The sequence below is a fragment of the Chiloscyllium plagiosum genome, chromosome 9 (genome assembly GCF_004010195.1).
Source record: "Chiloscyllium plagiosum isolate BGI_BamShark_2017 chromosome 9, ASM401019v2, whole genome shotgun sequence".
In the NCBI taxonomy this organism is placed as follows: Eukaryota; Metazoa; Chordata; class Chondrichthyes; order Orectolobiformes; family Hemiscylliidae; genus Chiloscyllium; species Chiloscyllium plagiosum.
This window is the reverse complement of record NC_057718.1, coordinates 24,619,955-24,637,003: the sequence shown is the minus strand read 5'-3', so window position 1 is coordinate 24,637,003 and position 17,049 is coordinate 24,619,955. Positions and strand designations below refer to the sequence as shown.

The window sequence follows — 17,049 nt, the reverse complement described above, 5'->3', positions numbered from 1 at the left end:
CATTTAAGTGCCTCCATTGCAAGGTCATAAGTGGGAATGCTCGCTAAAGATATATAATGTTCAGCACTCTTTGTGACTCCTTAGATAATGAAGCAGTCCTTTCATAGAGCCAGACATGGACAACATCCAGGCTTGAGCTGATAAGTGCTAAGTAACATGCACAATGCACAAATACCAGACAATTTCAATCATCAACAAAAGAGAATCAAATGATCTTCTTAACAGCCAGTAGCATTATTGTCACTGAACACCCCACCATTAGCAATTTAGGACTTAACATTGACCCAAAACACGCTTTTGGAGAACTGATCCTTCATCAGGTAGCCACCTGATGAAGTAGCAGCACTGAAAAAGCTCGTATTTCCAAATAAACTTGTTGGACTATAACTTTGTCCACCCCAGTCCAACACCAGCACTGGCACATTTAGATACTGGTCAGAGGCCAAGATGCCTGCCCCATTAGCAATCTAGGAGTTAACTTTGACCCAAAACCTAACAGAGTCAAAAAGTATGGTGCTGGAAAAGCACAGCAGGTCAGACAGCATCTGAGAAGGAGGAGTTAACCATATAAATACTGGTCAGAGGTCAAGACTCCTACAGTCAGTAACTCAGCGTCAAAGCATGCCCACCATTTGGCAAGGTTTAAGTCAGCGACATGGTAGAATACTGTTCACTTGCTTGGGTGAGTGCAGCTCCAACAACAGTCAAGAGCAAAACTTGTATGGCACCTCATCCACCTCCTTAAACATTCATTCCCTCCACCATTGAGCCACCAACATACAGCAGAAGTAGTGAGTACCATGTACCAGATGCTCTGCAGCAATTTATCAAGCCTTGCAGCATGTTCCAAATGTTATTTCTACAGAAATGAAATCACTGTGCAAATATATATTTAACATCATATAATTGATATTGCCTTCCCATTGTTGAGATCTCAGTGTGTCAGCAAGAATAATTGGCATAACACACAGATAGAGACAATACAGTGACAGGTAGTTAAGAGTTTTGCTAACAGCAGTAACTTGCCATGAATATTGTGACTCTATGACTCAGTAAGTCCCAGCCAATGAAGATAATTTGGTAATTCTCTCATTAATTACTATCCGAAAACGCACTGCAGCAAGTGACTGCAATTTATTTTCCACATTACTTCTATGTAACTGTCTTCCATTCACAGCATTTTACTGGAGAAACCAGTAATTGTATGTTTTTATCATACAATTATTGTTGTTTGGATCATCGATTGTTGTAGTTCATGGAGACTCAATTTAAATAGATTCTGTTTGTTGTGAAGTAAACTCTTTTTGTTATGAGTCATTAACTGAGAAAAGCGCTGAAAATGTGTTGCTGGAAAAGCGCAGCAGGTCAGGCAGCATCCAGGGAACAGGAGAATCGGCGTTTCGGGCATAAGCCCTTCTCCAGCATCTGCAGACCTCACTTTCTCCATTAACTGAGAATAGCTCATCTCCAATGCAACAGCCAATACACGAGCTTCAATATTAACTGATGTTTCTATTAATTGGATGCCAGCTCTGGTAATCATACCTTAAATATGGATTGTTCAATTTCTAGGAGAGCTTGGCCCGTCTACAGAGAGCATTTGCAAGAAAATGGGAATTTATCTTTATGCAAGCAGAAGCACAAGCAAAGTGAGTATGGGAGAGTTTATTTTCTTTTTGATATTTTATTCTTCCGGTCAGTTCTCACCAGCACCACTATATAGTGGAGGCTCCACCTCTATTCAACTGTTTATCTGAAAATGCAATTGCGTCCAATCTTAACCTAACATTTCATGCTAATCTGAAATGGAATCCAGCCCCAAAACAGGCCCATCACCAATATTACCTTCTTCAGTCAATGGAACATTACCCACCATGGCTAAATGTCTGAACTGCAAATTTGGTCATCTCAAAAATTGACTTTTCTCTACCTTTGCTGGCCTCCCTGTCACCAGTCCTCATGCCTACCAGCTCACCAGAACTCTGTGTCACAGCCCTATGCCCAGGCAAATCTTTGCACAATCATTACAATTAAAAGCTGTATGATATGTCAAAGCACATTAATTTTAAGATCCTTTAGGCATCCATATTAGTGCTAATACTCTGAATCAGGATTAGCCACCAGTGTCAGAGATTCATTGTTAAAACATAGAAAATAAGAGGAGTGTGCAGTTTGGCCGTTTGACCATTCCATATGGTCATGGCTTATCATTCCACTTATTATCCTGGTCCTCTCCATATGTTTTGTCTCTAAGAATTATATCTAACTCCTTCTTGAAAACATTTAATGTTCTGGCTGCAACAGCTTTCTGTCGCAAAGAATTCCACTGTCCAGGTGAAAAAGTTTCTCCTCATCTCAGTCCTAAATAACTTACACCATATCCTTAGATTGTAACCCCTGGTTCTGGATTCCCATCTTTGCTGTATTTACCTTGTCTAGTCCTATTAGAATTTTATAGACTTCTGTGAGATCATCCCTCATTCTTCAAAACTCCAGTGAATCTAGTCTTAACTGATTCAGTCTCCCTTCACACCACTGTCCTGCCATCCAATGGATCCATCTGGCAAACCTTTGTAGCCTCCCCTCTATGGCCAGAACATCCCTCCTCAGTAAAGGACAGAATACTCCAGGTGTGGTACAAGTCCTGTCCTGTACAAGTACAGTAAGACATCACTGTACCTGTACTCAGATCAGAGTCAAAAAACAGTGCAGTTCTCTTCCCTAAATCATTCTCCCTGTCTCAAAGTGCTTCATAAATATGAATCTACTGACCAATGTATTTAATCTATTTTTATCCCCACCCACCCACAAATTTTCTTATTCCTACTTAATGGTCAGATTCTGGGATGTTTTTAACTTAAGAAGTACAATTTAATGAAGGTAAATTGTTGCTGATCTGACAAATAAATCTGATTATCACATTATTCATCTGACAGAGTTGATAAAAAAAGAGACAAAATTGAAAGAAAAATTCTTGACAGTCAGGAAAGAGCATTCTGGGATGTACACAGACCGGTGGTAAGTAACTTTTGGATATAAAGAAATGAAGCATTTGAAAACACTTAAAGCTTTTCAGTTTTGGGCCAGTGCAGCTGAGGCATACAGGTTTGCATATTAGAAAATAATCAATTTGTAAGGAGAACTATCTCTAAAACCTTTAATTCCCAGCTGAAACATTTGTCCAGTTGTAGCAGTTCTTTATCTGTCAGATTCTTGCATTGCAGACTGGATATAGATAGCTTTTACAGTACTTTTTAAATATACACAAATATTTGTACAAAGGAACCTCGATTTATCCGGCATTCGATTATCCGAACATTCGATTATCCAAACAAAATACTCCCTGCTTGTGTCATTTGGATAATCGAGGTTCCTCTGCATTGGTAAGTGCAATGATTATTGGGTATTTTTGTGACTATTTTTTGTGTTGACAAGCCTCAGAAATTCCTCACAGACCTCGACAAAGACAAGGATATCCTTTTAGATTAGATTCCCTACAGTGTGGAAACGGGCCCTTCGGCCCAACCAGTCCACACCGACCCTCCGAAGAGTAACCCACTCAGACCCATTTCCCTCTGAATAATGCGCCTAGCACTATGGGCAATTTAGCATGGCCAATTCACTTAACCTGCACATCTTTGGACTGTGGGAGGAAACCGGAGCACCTGGAGGAAACCCACACAGACACGGGGAGGATGTGCAAACTCCACACAAACAGTCGCCCGAGGCTGGAATCGAACCTTTTGAGTTAAAGCAAGATCATGTTAAATTGAGTTAGATCGTGTTAAATTGAAATATGATTCTTAGTTTATCTTAAAGAAGCTGCTGAAAATATAACAATGGTTAAAGCAATTAGTGGCCTAAGTATAGATTGGGCTTAAATGTAAAAAACTGTAATGCTACCTCTCAAATATGACCAACCACAGCACAAATTATGAAGGTGACCATGAGGCAACATGTTCTGTTTAGCATTATACGTAGTATTTTAGCAAGAGGAGGCACCAATTTAATAAGGAGGAATTTCTTTTCTCAGAATGTTGTGAGTTTTTGGAACTCCTTGCCACAGCGAGTTGTGGGGCCAGAGTCCTTCAGTATGCCGAAGGCTGAGATAGATAAATTCTTGATCAGTAGAAAATTTAAGGGTGAGATATCCAAGGTGGCGGCGGTCTGAGTGGTCTGCTGTGCAGAGCTCTGTGCCATACCTCCTGCAAGGAGGACCTTTGCACCCCCTCGTTCACCACCCTGAGGAGAAAAATGGATAATAAAACTTTACTGAACCTCCGGAGCTGCTAGAATTGTGGTTTGACAGCTCAAAGATCAGGATGAAGACGAATAAAGGAAAAGGGGTGAAAGGAGTACAGCAGGCAGGGGTCTCCTTAACTGCATCAGGGGTGCCTGCAGCCAGTGCTCAAACTCCCAGGGCAGCCTCTTTGGATTTAATGGGGCAGCAGCATTTACTCTTGGAGTTTGCCAAACTCCAATAAATGATTGAAGCAGCGATTGTGCCAATATCTCTCATGCTGAAAAAGCACGAGCAGGAGAATCAAACACAAGACCGAAAAGTAGAAGCAGTGGAGCAGAGAACCACAGCATCGGAGAATGTGGGGAGGTCTCGGGAGGAAGGGTCTGAACACTGGAAGATTAGGTTCGGGTCTTTCAGGAACAAGTGGATGACCTGGAAAACAAAAGTAGAAGGAAACATTTATGGCTCATGGCTCTCCCAGAGCGCGAGAAAGGTGAGGACCTCATCGGTTTCCTGGAGAAGTGGCTCCAGAAGTTCCTGGGGCTGGAGTCGGAATTGGGCCTAGTGAGTGTGGAACGGGCCCATTGGATGGCAATGCGCAGGTCAGGGGCAGATCCATGCCCCCACCCGGTCCTAGTGCGACTCCAGCACTATAAAGAGAAACAGTTAGTGATTGAAACAGCAAGAATACTGAGAAGAGATCCATAGGCTTTAATACACAAAGGCTCAAGAATAATGTTTTTTCAAGACTTCTCAGGAGCCATAATTAAGAAGAGAAGGCATTTGATGAAGTTAAGAGAAAATTAAGAGATCTGAACATTCAATATTCCTTGAGGTACCCAGCAGCGTTACATTTCGCTCATGGATGGATGGTATATAATTTTGATTCTGCAGAAAAGGCAAAGGACTTTGTGAACTCTTTGAAACAAAGGACTTGGTTCGGGAGTGGAGGGGGTGAAGGGGCACCATTACGGTCAATAGTTCAGTTTTTCCTTACTTTTTCTGCCCCTTTTTTACTCCTCTCTCTCCTTTTTGTGGTTATCAGTTTTATAGATTTTGTACTGCCTTGGTGTAAAATCTGATTTATTTATCATTTCAGTCGGTTGGTATTGTCTGGGTTTTTTTTTTTTGCTGCTGTCCTTTTGTTTTTGGATTGGGGGTGGCTATACCTGTGGTTAAGATGTATGGAGAAGTGGTGTGGAAGGCAGAGGTTGGGTGTCCATTGTTAACACTCAGAATGTAAATAACATATTTTCTTTATCTGTGTATTGCGTGGGACTAGGGTGCGGCCTCAGCTGGAAGGAGCCAGGATGGTAGCAACAATTGGGAAGATTGGGCAAGGGGGGAGATCTCTAGTGAATTGAGGTTTACTTAGGTGTTTATTTAAGTTAAATGTTGTGGATAGGTTTTTAGTTACAGTAGTTTTTATAGGAGTAGTTTTTAGACTTTACAAAGTTAATGTCTTTTTCGCCCACCACACCTCAGATAAGCTTCCTCCTCTTGGGAAACCATAGGCTGCCCTGGACGACCATGGCTAGTGATTTGTGGTGCTCCTGGAATGTAAAAGGGAGCCATTCCCCCATTACAGGAAAGAAGGTACTGTCAAGCCTTAGGAAGGAAAAGGTTGACATCACCCTGTTGCAAGAGACGCATTTAACTGATAAGGAACATCTGAAGCTGCAGCAGGGGTGTTATGACAGGGTATTCTTCTCCTCCTTTCGCTCCAAGAGTGGAGGAGTGGCGATACTGGTAAGAAGGAACCTCCCATTCCAGGTAACTGAGCAAATTAAGGACGAACATGGACGGTTCATCATTCTTAAAGTTCTAATACGTGGAGAAGAGTATGGCATCCTTAATGTTTATTGTCTCCCGGCGTACCCTCTTAAATTGATAATTGATGCAGTTGCTAAATTAATGAATCTTGTGGTGCACCACACGATCACGGGAGGGGATTTTAATCGCCTGATGGATCTCGGAGTAGGCAAGATGCCAAGGGGCCTGGCAGGTACCCCTGCGCAATGACGACAGTTGGTAGACTTGTTTCAGGAGTTGGGATTAGAGGATGTGTGGAGGCATCTCCACCCTAATGGAAGAGACTTTACTGCAACTAAAAACCTATCCACAACATTTAACTTAAATAAACACCTAAGTAAACCTCAATTCACTAGAGATCTCACCCTAATGGAAGAGACTTTTCTCCCACACAAGTGCCACACACAAATTGACATGTTCCTTATGCCATCGACTTGTTTGGACAGAACATTAGCTTGTAAAATTGGGAATATAACTATCTCAGACCATGCGCCAGTGTACTTTTAACAGTGATGTTAAAATCAAGGGTGGCAGACTAGATGCACGGCACTGGCGCATGGACCTATTCCTGTTAAGGGAAAGCAAATTTATTGAGTACGTTACAAGAGAGTTCAGGGCCTTCTGGGATATCAATTTGGGTATGGCCAGTAATCCAGCAATACTTTGGGAGGCCACTAAGGCATATATACCAGACCTGATCACTTTGTATTCAGCGACTAGAAGAAGGCAGAGGGAGGACCAACAATGGATGCTGGAGACCTGGCTGAAGGTAGCTGAGGAAGATTATAATAGGCCTTCATTGGTCAAGCTGCAGCGGGTCACAGCTCTCCGGGCTGCTCTCAACTCATTGCACACACAGGTGGCAAAAAAAGAGATCTCCTTTGCTAAACAAAGATTGGTTGAATTTGGAGATAAGCCAGGTAGATATCTGGCATATCTGGCTAGAAAGAAAAATACTTCCCAATCCATTATGTCATTTAGAGAGAAGATTGGCACAGTTACCCGTGAGCTGAAAAAGATCAATTTTAGATTTAGAGAATACTTTGCAGCATTATACCAGTCAGAGGACAGCAAAGACAGTGCAGTGAGAATGCAGTCCTTTTTTGAGAATCTGGACCTCCCCAGTTTCAACACAGAACAGGTTTCCCTGTTAAATGTGCCTGTGACAATACAAGAGGTGCAGGAAGCAAAAAAGCATCTCCAGGGTTGCAAAGCACCAGGACCAGATGGATTCCCAAGTGAGTTTATAAAGAATTCATAAACGTGTTGGTGGAGCCACTTCTGGAGATGTATAGCTATTCTCATACACAGGATTGTCTTCTGCCCACTTGTAGGGAGGTTAATATCTCCTCATTTTAAAGAAGAGGAAAGACCCCAAAGAATGTGTTTCATACAGACCAATTTCATTGTCGAATATAGACTTTAAAATTCTATCAAAGGTGCTGGCCCTGAAATTGGAAAAGGTATTGCTCCATATTATGAAAGAAGGTCAGATGGGTTTTATCAGGGGCCGTAGCTTCTTGAACAAAGTGCAGGTATGCCAGCAAAAATTGATGCGGAAAAGGCATTTGACTTGATAGAATGGCCGTACCTGTTTGGTCTGGGGGAAGTCTTTGCCAGATGGGTGGTGGTATTGTATCATGATCCTAAAGCGGCAGTCATCCCAAACGGTACTAAGTCAGATAATTTTAGTATTGGGAGAGGTAGTCGACAGGGGTGTCCTCTCTCACTGCTGCTATTTACCTTGGCAATTGAGCCATTAGCTGAGGCTATCAGGAGGGACCCTGAAATAGTGGCGCCAAAGGTTGGAATGGGGGAGCATAAAATCACCCTATACACTGATGATGTCCTTTAGTTCTTGACAAATCCAGAGGAGTTGGTTCCTTGATTGATACAAAAAATTTATTTATTTGGCAGTTTTGCGAGATAAAGGATCAACTTCACAAAATTGGAAGCCATGCTGGTGGGGGGATTAGTGGAGGTGCCTGACCTGGACGATGGAATGCAGTTCCCATTTAGATGGTCGTCAAAAGGTTTTTGTATTTGGGAATTTTTATTACCCCTGCCTCCCATCAGCTGTACAAAGCTAACTAACTATGTACAACTACTAGAAAGGATAAAACAGGATTTGCAGTAGTGGGAGGGATTACAGTTATCATGGTTAGGCCGAATAGCCCTGATTAAAATGAATATTCTTCCTCGCCTGTTGTACCCCATGAGAATGCTCTTGTTGTTGCTACCCAGATGAGTGTTATGGAGGCTCAATGGTTGGCTTGGATCCTTTATCTGGTGTCACAGGTGCCCTTTAATTAAATTTACTAAATTGCAGCTCTCACCAGGTGAGGTGGGGGTGGACCTTCCAAACTTGAAGACATATCAAGTAAGCGCCCTGTTAGCATATGTGGGTGACAGGGGGATTCAGGGTTGATTTAGCTTGACATTGAAGCTTCGCAGTTGCGATGTCACCTAGTTAATCTTTTATTTATGGATAAGATGAAATCCATGATCAAGCAGTATAAGAGCCCAATCATTTTAAATACAGTGAAATCCTGGATGATAATGAGGAAAGACGAGGGCAATTGGTCTAGGACCTCACCGTTTACCCTGTTGCTGGGAGCCCAAGGATTTAAACTTGAGGCAATAGACTCTGACTTTAAGCTATAGGAGAATAAAGAAATCTCCTGTCTGGGAGATTTATTTGAGGGGGTGGTCTTGATATCATTGAGCCAACTAAGTCAGAAATATGGATTGTCTAATAGAGACCTTTTCTGGTCCTTTCAGTTAAGGGATTATATACAAAGAAAGGCCATGCTCCTGGCTCACCCTTATAAGTCAGACATGGAGAAAAGAGTGCACCAGTGCATAGGCCCTCTTTCAGTTAGTACTTTGCATCATTTACAGAAAGGAGATGGGAGAGACTCTGTAGGATTGGAATCGGGAACTAAGAGAGGATATTTCACTGGCAACATGGGAAGATATGTGGGAAAATGTAAAGAAAATTTCAATATGTAACAAAGTACAGGCCATGCAATTGAAGATTTTAGACAGAGCTCACATGGAACCAGAGAGGCTAGCTAAGTTAAAGAGAGGAGCATCTCCAGGGTGTCCCAAAGGTAAGATTACTATACACACTCTTACACACTGCTTTTGGTCATGTTGTAAGATCCAGAGAAACTGGAGTGTCATAGTAAGGGAGCTGAAGGAAATCCTGAGAATTGAAGTCAAAATGGACCCAGTATTTCTCCCTTTGGGGTTCCCAAATTTGCCCTCTCTGGGGGAACACAGGAAGACACTGTGCAACATTCTTACCCACCGTGCAAGGAAGAACATTTTAATGAATTGGATGTTGGAAAAAACCCCAGGTTTTATGTGGTGGCGCAGGGTGGTGATGGAGCATCTCCCCCAAGACTACCTCACAAAAAGGACGTACACCACAAAACCGAGCAGCTTTATAAGACATAGCAGCCCTTTCTAAATTCTATTAATGCGGATTTATCGGCAATATTAATTAAGGCCGTGATATAGCCGTGGGAATCAGTTTAGGCGCCTATGGGGCCCTGGGAGGGGAAGCTGGGGGACAAAAATAGGGGTACAATGACTGGTACTCCCAGGGGTGGGAGCTTCAGTGGAGAAGTGGTGAGCGAAATAGAATAAAGTAATATGATATAATTTAATTTAAATTACTCTGAATTCAGCTTAGTTTAATTTTTATTTAATTTGATTGTAGTTTAGTTTAAGTAGGTACGTTGTTCTGGTAGAATGTTAGGTAATTTATTATGAATAGTATTGTGATATGACATTGTTGTATTACCTCTATCTTCTTGTATTTTGTTTTTTTTAATATGTAGTTGCTTTGTAAAAAAAAGAAAAAAAATTTAATAAAAAATTTATATTAAAAAAAGAGAAGTCAAGGTTTATGAGGAAAGAGCAGAAAAGTGGATGTGAGGAAATGTCAGATTAGCCACCATCCTATTGAAAGATGGAGCAGGCTCAAGGGGCTGAACTGCCTACTCCTGTTCCTATTTCTTTTAGTCTCAAGTTGTGCAGAATGAGAAAGATTGATTAGAGACCACATCACCGCATCTTTTTGCATTCTGCTACAGATCAACCCCTTGTGATACCTTAAGGTGAGCACAGACCTTTTACACAAAATGCATAGAAGTTTCATTTTAATATTGTAGCATTGGAATATTAGGTTTATCACACAATATCACCAAATACAACAAGTGTTACTGGGATTTTAATCCATCAGTGGAAGAACCAGTGGGAATCTGCAAAGTCTGATGTAATTATCATGTAATCAGGCTCTTAACCTGGACATTTTCAGGCCTAATAGGGTAGAACCCCTGCTCCCGAAACCTATAGGAGACTGACATCTGTACTGTGCTGGCAGTGCCACCTAGCATGCAGCTAATGCTGGTCTTAGACTCTTGGAGAGATCAGACATGGATCGCTAGTAGAGTTAAGCGTGGGCAGAATCATGGGCATAAAGAGAGGCTGAGGGCAGGAGGAATCAACGTTGACAGCAGTGGAGTGGCTGCTTGCTGACCTTGCATCATGCTGACACATGACGCCTTTCTAAACTAAAAACCTTTCGCCTTCATGCAGTGTATAACCCTCTATTTCCTGCCTAATTATATATCTTTCAAAATGCCTCTCAAATGTTGCTATCACATCCACCTCCACCACCACCTCTGGCAGTGTATTCCATGAACTTATCACCCTCTATATTAAAAGCTGGCCTCTCACATCTCCTTTAAACTTACCTCCGTTTATGGGAAACCCATATCGCCTTGTAATTGACATTTTTACACTGGGAGAATGACACGGACTATCCATGCCTCTCATAATTTTGTAAACTTCTATCAGGTCACCCCTCATCCTTTGATGTTCAAGTGAAAACAAACCAATTTTTTCTAATCTCCCCTTACAGCTAATATCGTCCAAACCAGGCAACATCCTAGTAAACCTTTTCTGTAACCAGGCAACATCCTGATAAACCTTTTCTTTAACCATTTTCTGTCCAAAGCCCTCACGTTCTGCATGTAGTTGGTCACACAATATTGCAAATGTGCCTTAACTAAAGTTCTATACAGCTCCAACATGACTTGCCAGTTTTTATACTCCAGGTCTTGATCAATGAAAGCAAACATGCCATATATTATCTTGATCACCTTATCCACTTGTGTTGCCACTTTCAGGGAACTGTGAACTTGAAACCCTTAAATTTTCTGTATGTTGATGCTAATAAAGGCTCTGCAAATTACTGTATGCTTCCTTCCTTCTTTAGCTCTTCCAAAATACATCACCTCGCATTTGTCCAGTTTAAACTCGATCTGCCACCTTTCCACCCAACTCTCCAGCCTATCTATATCTTGCTATATCATTTGACAATCTTCCTCACTATCCGCAGCTCCTCAAACCTTTGTGTGACCTGTAAATGTACTAATCAGGCCTCCAAATCTTTTAATTTGATTTGATTTATTATTGTCACATGTACCAAGATACAGTCAAAAGTATTGTTTGCATGCTAACCAGACAAGTCATGCTAACCAGAGTAGACAACCACATAAGTACATCAGGGTAATAGAACAGAATGCAGAATATAGTGTTACAGCTACAGATAAGGTGCAGAGACAGATCAATTCTAATACATGAGAGGTTCGTTCATAAGTCTGATAACAGTGGGGAAGAAGTGATTCTTGAGTCCATTGACATGTGTTTTCAAACGTTTGTGTCTTCTACCCAATGGGAGATGGTGAAGCAGAGTATAACCGGGGTGGGAGAGGCCTTTGATTATGTTGACTGCTTTCCTGAGGCAGTGGGAAGTGTAGACGGAGTCAATGGAAGGAAAGCTGGTTTTCATGATGAGCTGGGCTGTGTTCACAACTCTCTCTAATTTCTTGTAGTCTTGGGCAAAGCAGTTGCCATACCTAGCTCTGATGCAACTGGATAGAATGCTCTTTATGGTGCATCTATAAAAATTGGTATGATTCATTGTGTAAATGCTGAATTTCCTTAGTCTTCTGAGGAAGGTGAAAATTTGGTGTGCTTTCTCAACTGTAGCATCAACATGGATGAACTACAGTAGATTGTCGGTGATAGTTACTCGTAGGAACTTGAAGCTGTCGACCACCTCCACCTCACTTTATAAACATCATATGCAACAGGGATCCCAGCGTCGATCCCTACGGAGCATCACTGGTCACAGATCTCCAGTCAGAAAAAGACTCTTCCACCACTACTCTCTCTTCTTTGACTAAGCCAGTTCTGTATCTATCTTACCAGATTACCATGGTTTCTATGTAACTTTATCTTTTATATCAGCCTGCCATGAGGGACCTTGTCAAAGGCCTGGCTAAAGTCCATACAGGCAACATCTATCACCCTGTCCTTATCAATCATCTTTGTCACTTGCTCAAAAAATTCAATCAAGTTTGTGAAACATGACCTTCACCACACAAAGCCATGCTGCCTGTTCCTAATGCATCCATATTTTTCTAAATGTGAGTCAATCCTATGCCTAAGAATTTTCTCCATAAATTCCCTACCATTGACATAAGACTCACTGGCCCTGTTGCCCTTCTTAAACCAAGGAACAATATTTGGCAATTCTTCAGAACGCTGGGACTCTTCTGTGATGAAAGACGATATAAAGATTTCATACAGGGCCCCAGCAATTTCCACACCTGCCTCCATCAGCATTCTTGATCGATCCCATCAGGTTCTGGGTACTTCATTACCTTAATGCTTTTTAACACACCCAACACCTTTTGTATGTTGACATGCCCCAGAACATCAACATCCCCCTCCCAAGACTCACCATCCACAATGTCCTTCTCCTTTGTGAATACAAATGTGAAGTATTTGTTAAAGACCTCAGCCACTTCCTGTGGCTCCAAGCATAAATTCCCTCCTTTGTCCTTGAGTAGACCTACCATTACCCGAGCTATTCTCTTGCTCCTAATATATGTATAAAACACCTTAGAATTTTCATTAACACTGTTTGTGAAAGACATTTCATGACTTCTTTTAACCCTTCTAATTCCTTCTGTAAGTTATTTCCTGCTTTCTTTACATTCTTCAAGGGCTCTGTCTGTCTTCAGTTTTCTAAATCTTATGTATGCCTCCTTTATTTTTTGACTAAGCTCTCAATTTCTTTTGTCATCCAAACTTCCTGAATCTTGCCATCCTTGTCCTTCATTTTCATAAGGACATGCTGTCCTGAGTTCTAATCAACTGGCCTTTGAAAGAATACCACATGCCAGATATGGCTTTACCCTCAAACAGCAGCCCCCGTCTTCATTTCCCAGTTCCTGCCTAATATTTCAATAGTTTGTCTTCCCCCAATTTAATAGTTTCACCCAAGGACTACTCTTATTCTTATCCATAATTAACTTAAAACTTGACAGATTTATGGTCACTGTTTCCGAAATGCTCCCCCACTGAACCTTCACTCACCTGCTCATTCTCTGATACCAGGGCTAGTCTGGACTATTTACATGTTGTTTCAAAAAACCATCCTGGACACACCTAATGCCCAAGCCTCGGCATCAAGTAAATTCCAGGCAATGTAAGTGAAGTTAAAATCACCCACCACAACAATTCTATAGTTTTCACATTTCTCGGTAATTTGTCCATATGTCTGGTTCCTCCAGCACCCACTGGCTATTGGGAGGCATGTAATACAATTTAAAGTGATTGCACCCTTATTATTCCCATATGGCCTCACCTGATGAGCCCTCCAGGTGTCCTCCCTCAATACAGCTGTGATTTTCTCCCTAATCAGTAACGTAATTCCTCCACTCCATTACACTATTCTCTATCACATTTGAAACATCTAAATCCTGGATCATTCAGCTGCCAGTCTTGTCCCTTTCTCAGCCAAGTCTCTGTAATAGTTACAACATCATAGTTATATGTATAAATCTAAGTTCTAAGTTCATCTGTCTTACCTGTCATACTCTCCGCACTACAAATGCACTGCCAGTCCTACCATGTACTGTAACCTCCCCTGTCTGTTCTTTCTTTCAGCCTTGCAGTCATTTTACTTGCTGAATTACTGCAATTGTACCCCACCCCCCACCACCTCCCTTCACCAAACAAGTATAAACCCTCCCGAGTGGCACTAGCAGATCTCCCTGCCAGGATATTAGTGTCCCTCCTTCTTGTACGGATCATGCCTACCCCAAATGTCCCCACTTTCCCCCGGATTCATCTTCAGAGGAGGAGGAGAAAAAATGTTAAATTCTGGCTAACATTTTTCTTTGAAATACGTTTGTCCTCTGTTAAGACCCAAGGAGGCAAGCTGGCTGTGCTTTGATGAGAAGTCAGTATTTAAGGTTTTAAATAACATCTGAAGGTGTAATTTTTCTTTAACTTCAAGAGCAAGTGTTATCTTCATCCTGGTCCAAGAAGTTTGACAGCTAGACAGTCGATGCTGGAGCTGGTGTTTTGAAACTTGCGATTTCAGTGCACGTTTTGGATTTTTTGGTGAATTAAGAAAAATGTTTTAAAACATTGCATTACAGGTTATTTCCAGTTCCAAAACTGGAACTGTAGTGCTAAGATCTAGGAAGTTTCCTGATCATCTGCAGTGCTACCAAATGTGAGAAACGTCGATTCTCCTGTTCCCTGGATGCTGCCTGACCTGCTGCGCTTTTCCAGCAACACATTTCCATCTCTGATCTCCAGCATCTGCAGACCTCACTTTCTCCTACCAAATGTATACCCTACTTTGGAATGTGTGCAAATGAGCAAGTCACCATTATGTATGTAGATTGAGTTGGAAAAGAGCTGACTCAGCTTTAGTATCATTATCCACAGCCTGAGAATAAAGAGGTTGATTTGCTGTGATATCCTTCTAAAATAAAATTAATGTACAGGACCTTGAGAGATCAGCATTAAATAGCCAACACTCATCAATACTTTGTTTCTAACTGGTCTATGTACTATTGAGCAGCCTTAACTTGGCAACTTTGTTAAAGTCTGCAAGTCTTCCTGTTACTGTCAGTCTTGAAAATATGCAAAGCATTGACAGAAAGTGTTGGGAAACTCAATGGGTCTAGCAGCATTTGTGACAGAAGACAGAGCTAATGTTTCAAATCCAGTCATACTCCTTCAAAATGGAACTTGCTAATCTGCAGGAGTTACTTCGAGTGACCATATCAGAGGGACTCCTATTCTCAACATTTATGCTATAAAAATAAAGTTATGATGATAATAAGATCATACTAATGTTTGTTACTTCAACTATGGTGCAATTTCTTTTTAAATCAAAAAGATTTAATGACAACAAATTGGAAAGGCAAATCTGGGCAGGACTTGTACACTTAATGGCAAGGTACTGGGGTGTGTTGCAGAACCATGGAGTACAGGTTTAGAGTTCCTTGAAGGTGGAGTTACAGGTAGACAAGATAGTGAAGAAGGCATTTGGTATGTTTGCCCTTATTGATCAGTGCATTGAGTAAAGGAGTTGAGAGGTCATGTAGCAGCTGTGCAGGGCACTGGTTAAGTCACTTTTGGAATACTGCATTCAATTCTGGTCTCCCTGCTGTAGGAAGGAACTAGATTAATTCAGGACTTCTGGTTGGCATGGATGTCAGACCAAAGGGTCTGTTTCTATGTTGTATATCTGTATAACTTTAAATTACATTAGAAACATATTCAATTATTACAGACTTTACAATATTAGACTAACTATGTGCTATTCCAAGGCCTAGAATAGTGAAAAATAAAAGCCAACAATAAATAATTTGCCCCATTGGTACCTCTCTAGCATCTACTGTAAGTTTATTTTTAAAAAACTTAAACAATGAAAGCATTCTGCTTATGAATAAAAAAAAATTCTTTCACATAGAATACACAGTCCTCTACTGGTAGCAGGAAGTTTAAGATCAAACTTGTTGGATAATTTTGATAACAATCAATAATTTTGTATTTTTTTAAACAATATTATCATGGTTCTGGGAAATGCATGCACTAAGTTGAAATTTTTGGCCTCAAAATCAGTAAGAAAAGCTTGATTATAATGTTCCAACAAGCAATTTAACTACCCTTTAGAGGAATGAACAATGCAAACTTGGAAATATGGATAATAACCTAGGCTAAAAGCTTAGAAGGATGGCCAACAGTTATTAATTCTCTTTCACAGTGCAGTCTCAAGTCTCTGTTGTTATACTGCAAGGTAAGGTACTATCAGCTCCATCATAAATGCAGTAATAAAAAGACCCTTTATAATGTTCTGCAATATATTTTAAATAATTTGCAATCTTTTGTATCCATCTTTTGTATGACATACTTCTATGCAGCAACAGCTTTGCCATGTTATAATAAGCATTCCAATATATTTAAATAGTTTCAACACACCATTGTTTTTGTAATGCATTTTCATGCATCTCGTTGTTGCATCTATTGGGAAGTAGCAGCGTAATGTTTGTGGTGTAAAATAAAAGTTGTATATCGCCAAACAATTCATTCACTAGCAACATATGTTTTGAGAAGGACAAGAGGGAGTTACTTTTTTAAAGTGCAGATTGGTGCTAGTTACATGCTGGTTTAAGAAATCCATAAAATTTCATTAAAAGATCTTCACTGTACCTCTTGCATGACTGAGGCTGGTCAGAAAATCAGAATAAAGTGAAGATGTTACTGTGTAGATTTAACTGCCTAAGGACAAAATTATTAACATAGCATGAGAAATTCAGCAACCTACAACAACTAATAACCAACTTACAACAAGGGCTTTTAGAGCCCCAGAAACATGATGCACGTATGTGTACACATACACACACACACAAACGCACACACATATACACACACATATACACACACACACAAACATACACACAGAAACACACACACATATATGCACACACACAAACACACACACAGACACACACACACATACACAAACACACAGATGCACACACACATATACACAGACGTGCACACAGACACGCGCACACACACATATATACATACACAAACACACA

At 40.8% G+C, this 17,049-nt stretch overlaps 1 protein-coding gene across 5 annotated transcripts in view; it reads left to right on the top strand.

Annotated features, from left to right (window-relative positions):
- Positions 1 to 17,049, top strand: part of LOC122552701 (regulator of G-protein signaling 7) — a 450,150-nt gene that overhangs the window by 354,067 nt on the left and 79,034 nt on the right. For all 5 annotated transcript variants that reach the window (XM_043695584.1, XM_043695581.1, XM_043695583.1 and 2 more), the window contains exons 8-9: positions 1,573 to 1,649; positions 2,937 to 3,018. In XM_043695584.1, the coding sequence (XP_043551519.1) occupies positions 1,573 to 1,649; positions 2,937 to 3,018 (159 nt within the window). The remainder of the gene's footprint in view (positions 1 to 1,572; positions 1,650 to 2,936; positions 3,019 to 17,049) is intronic.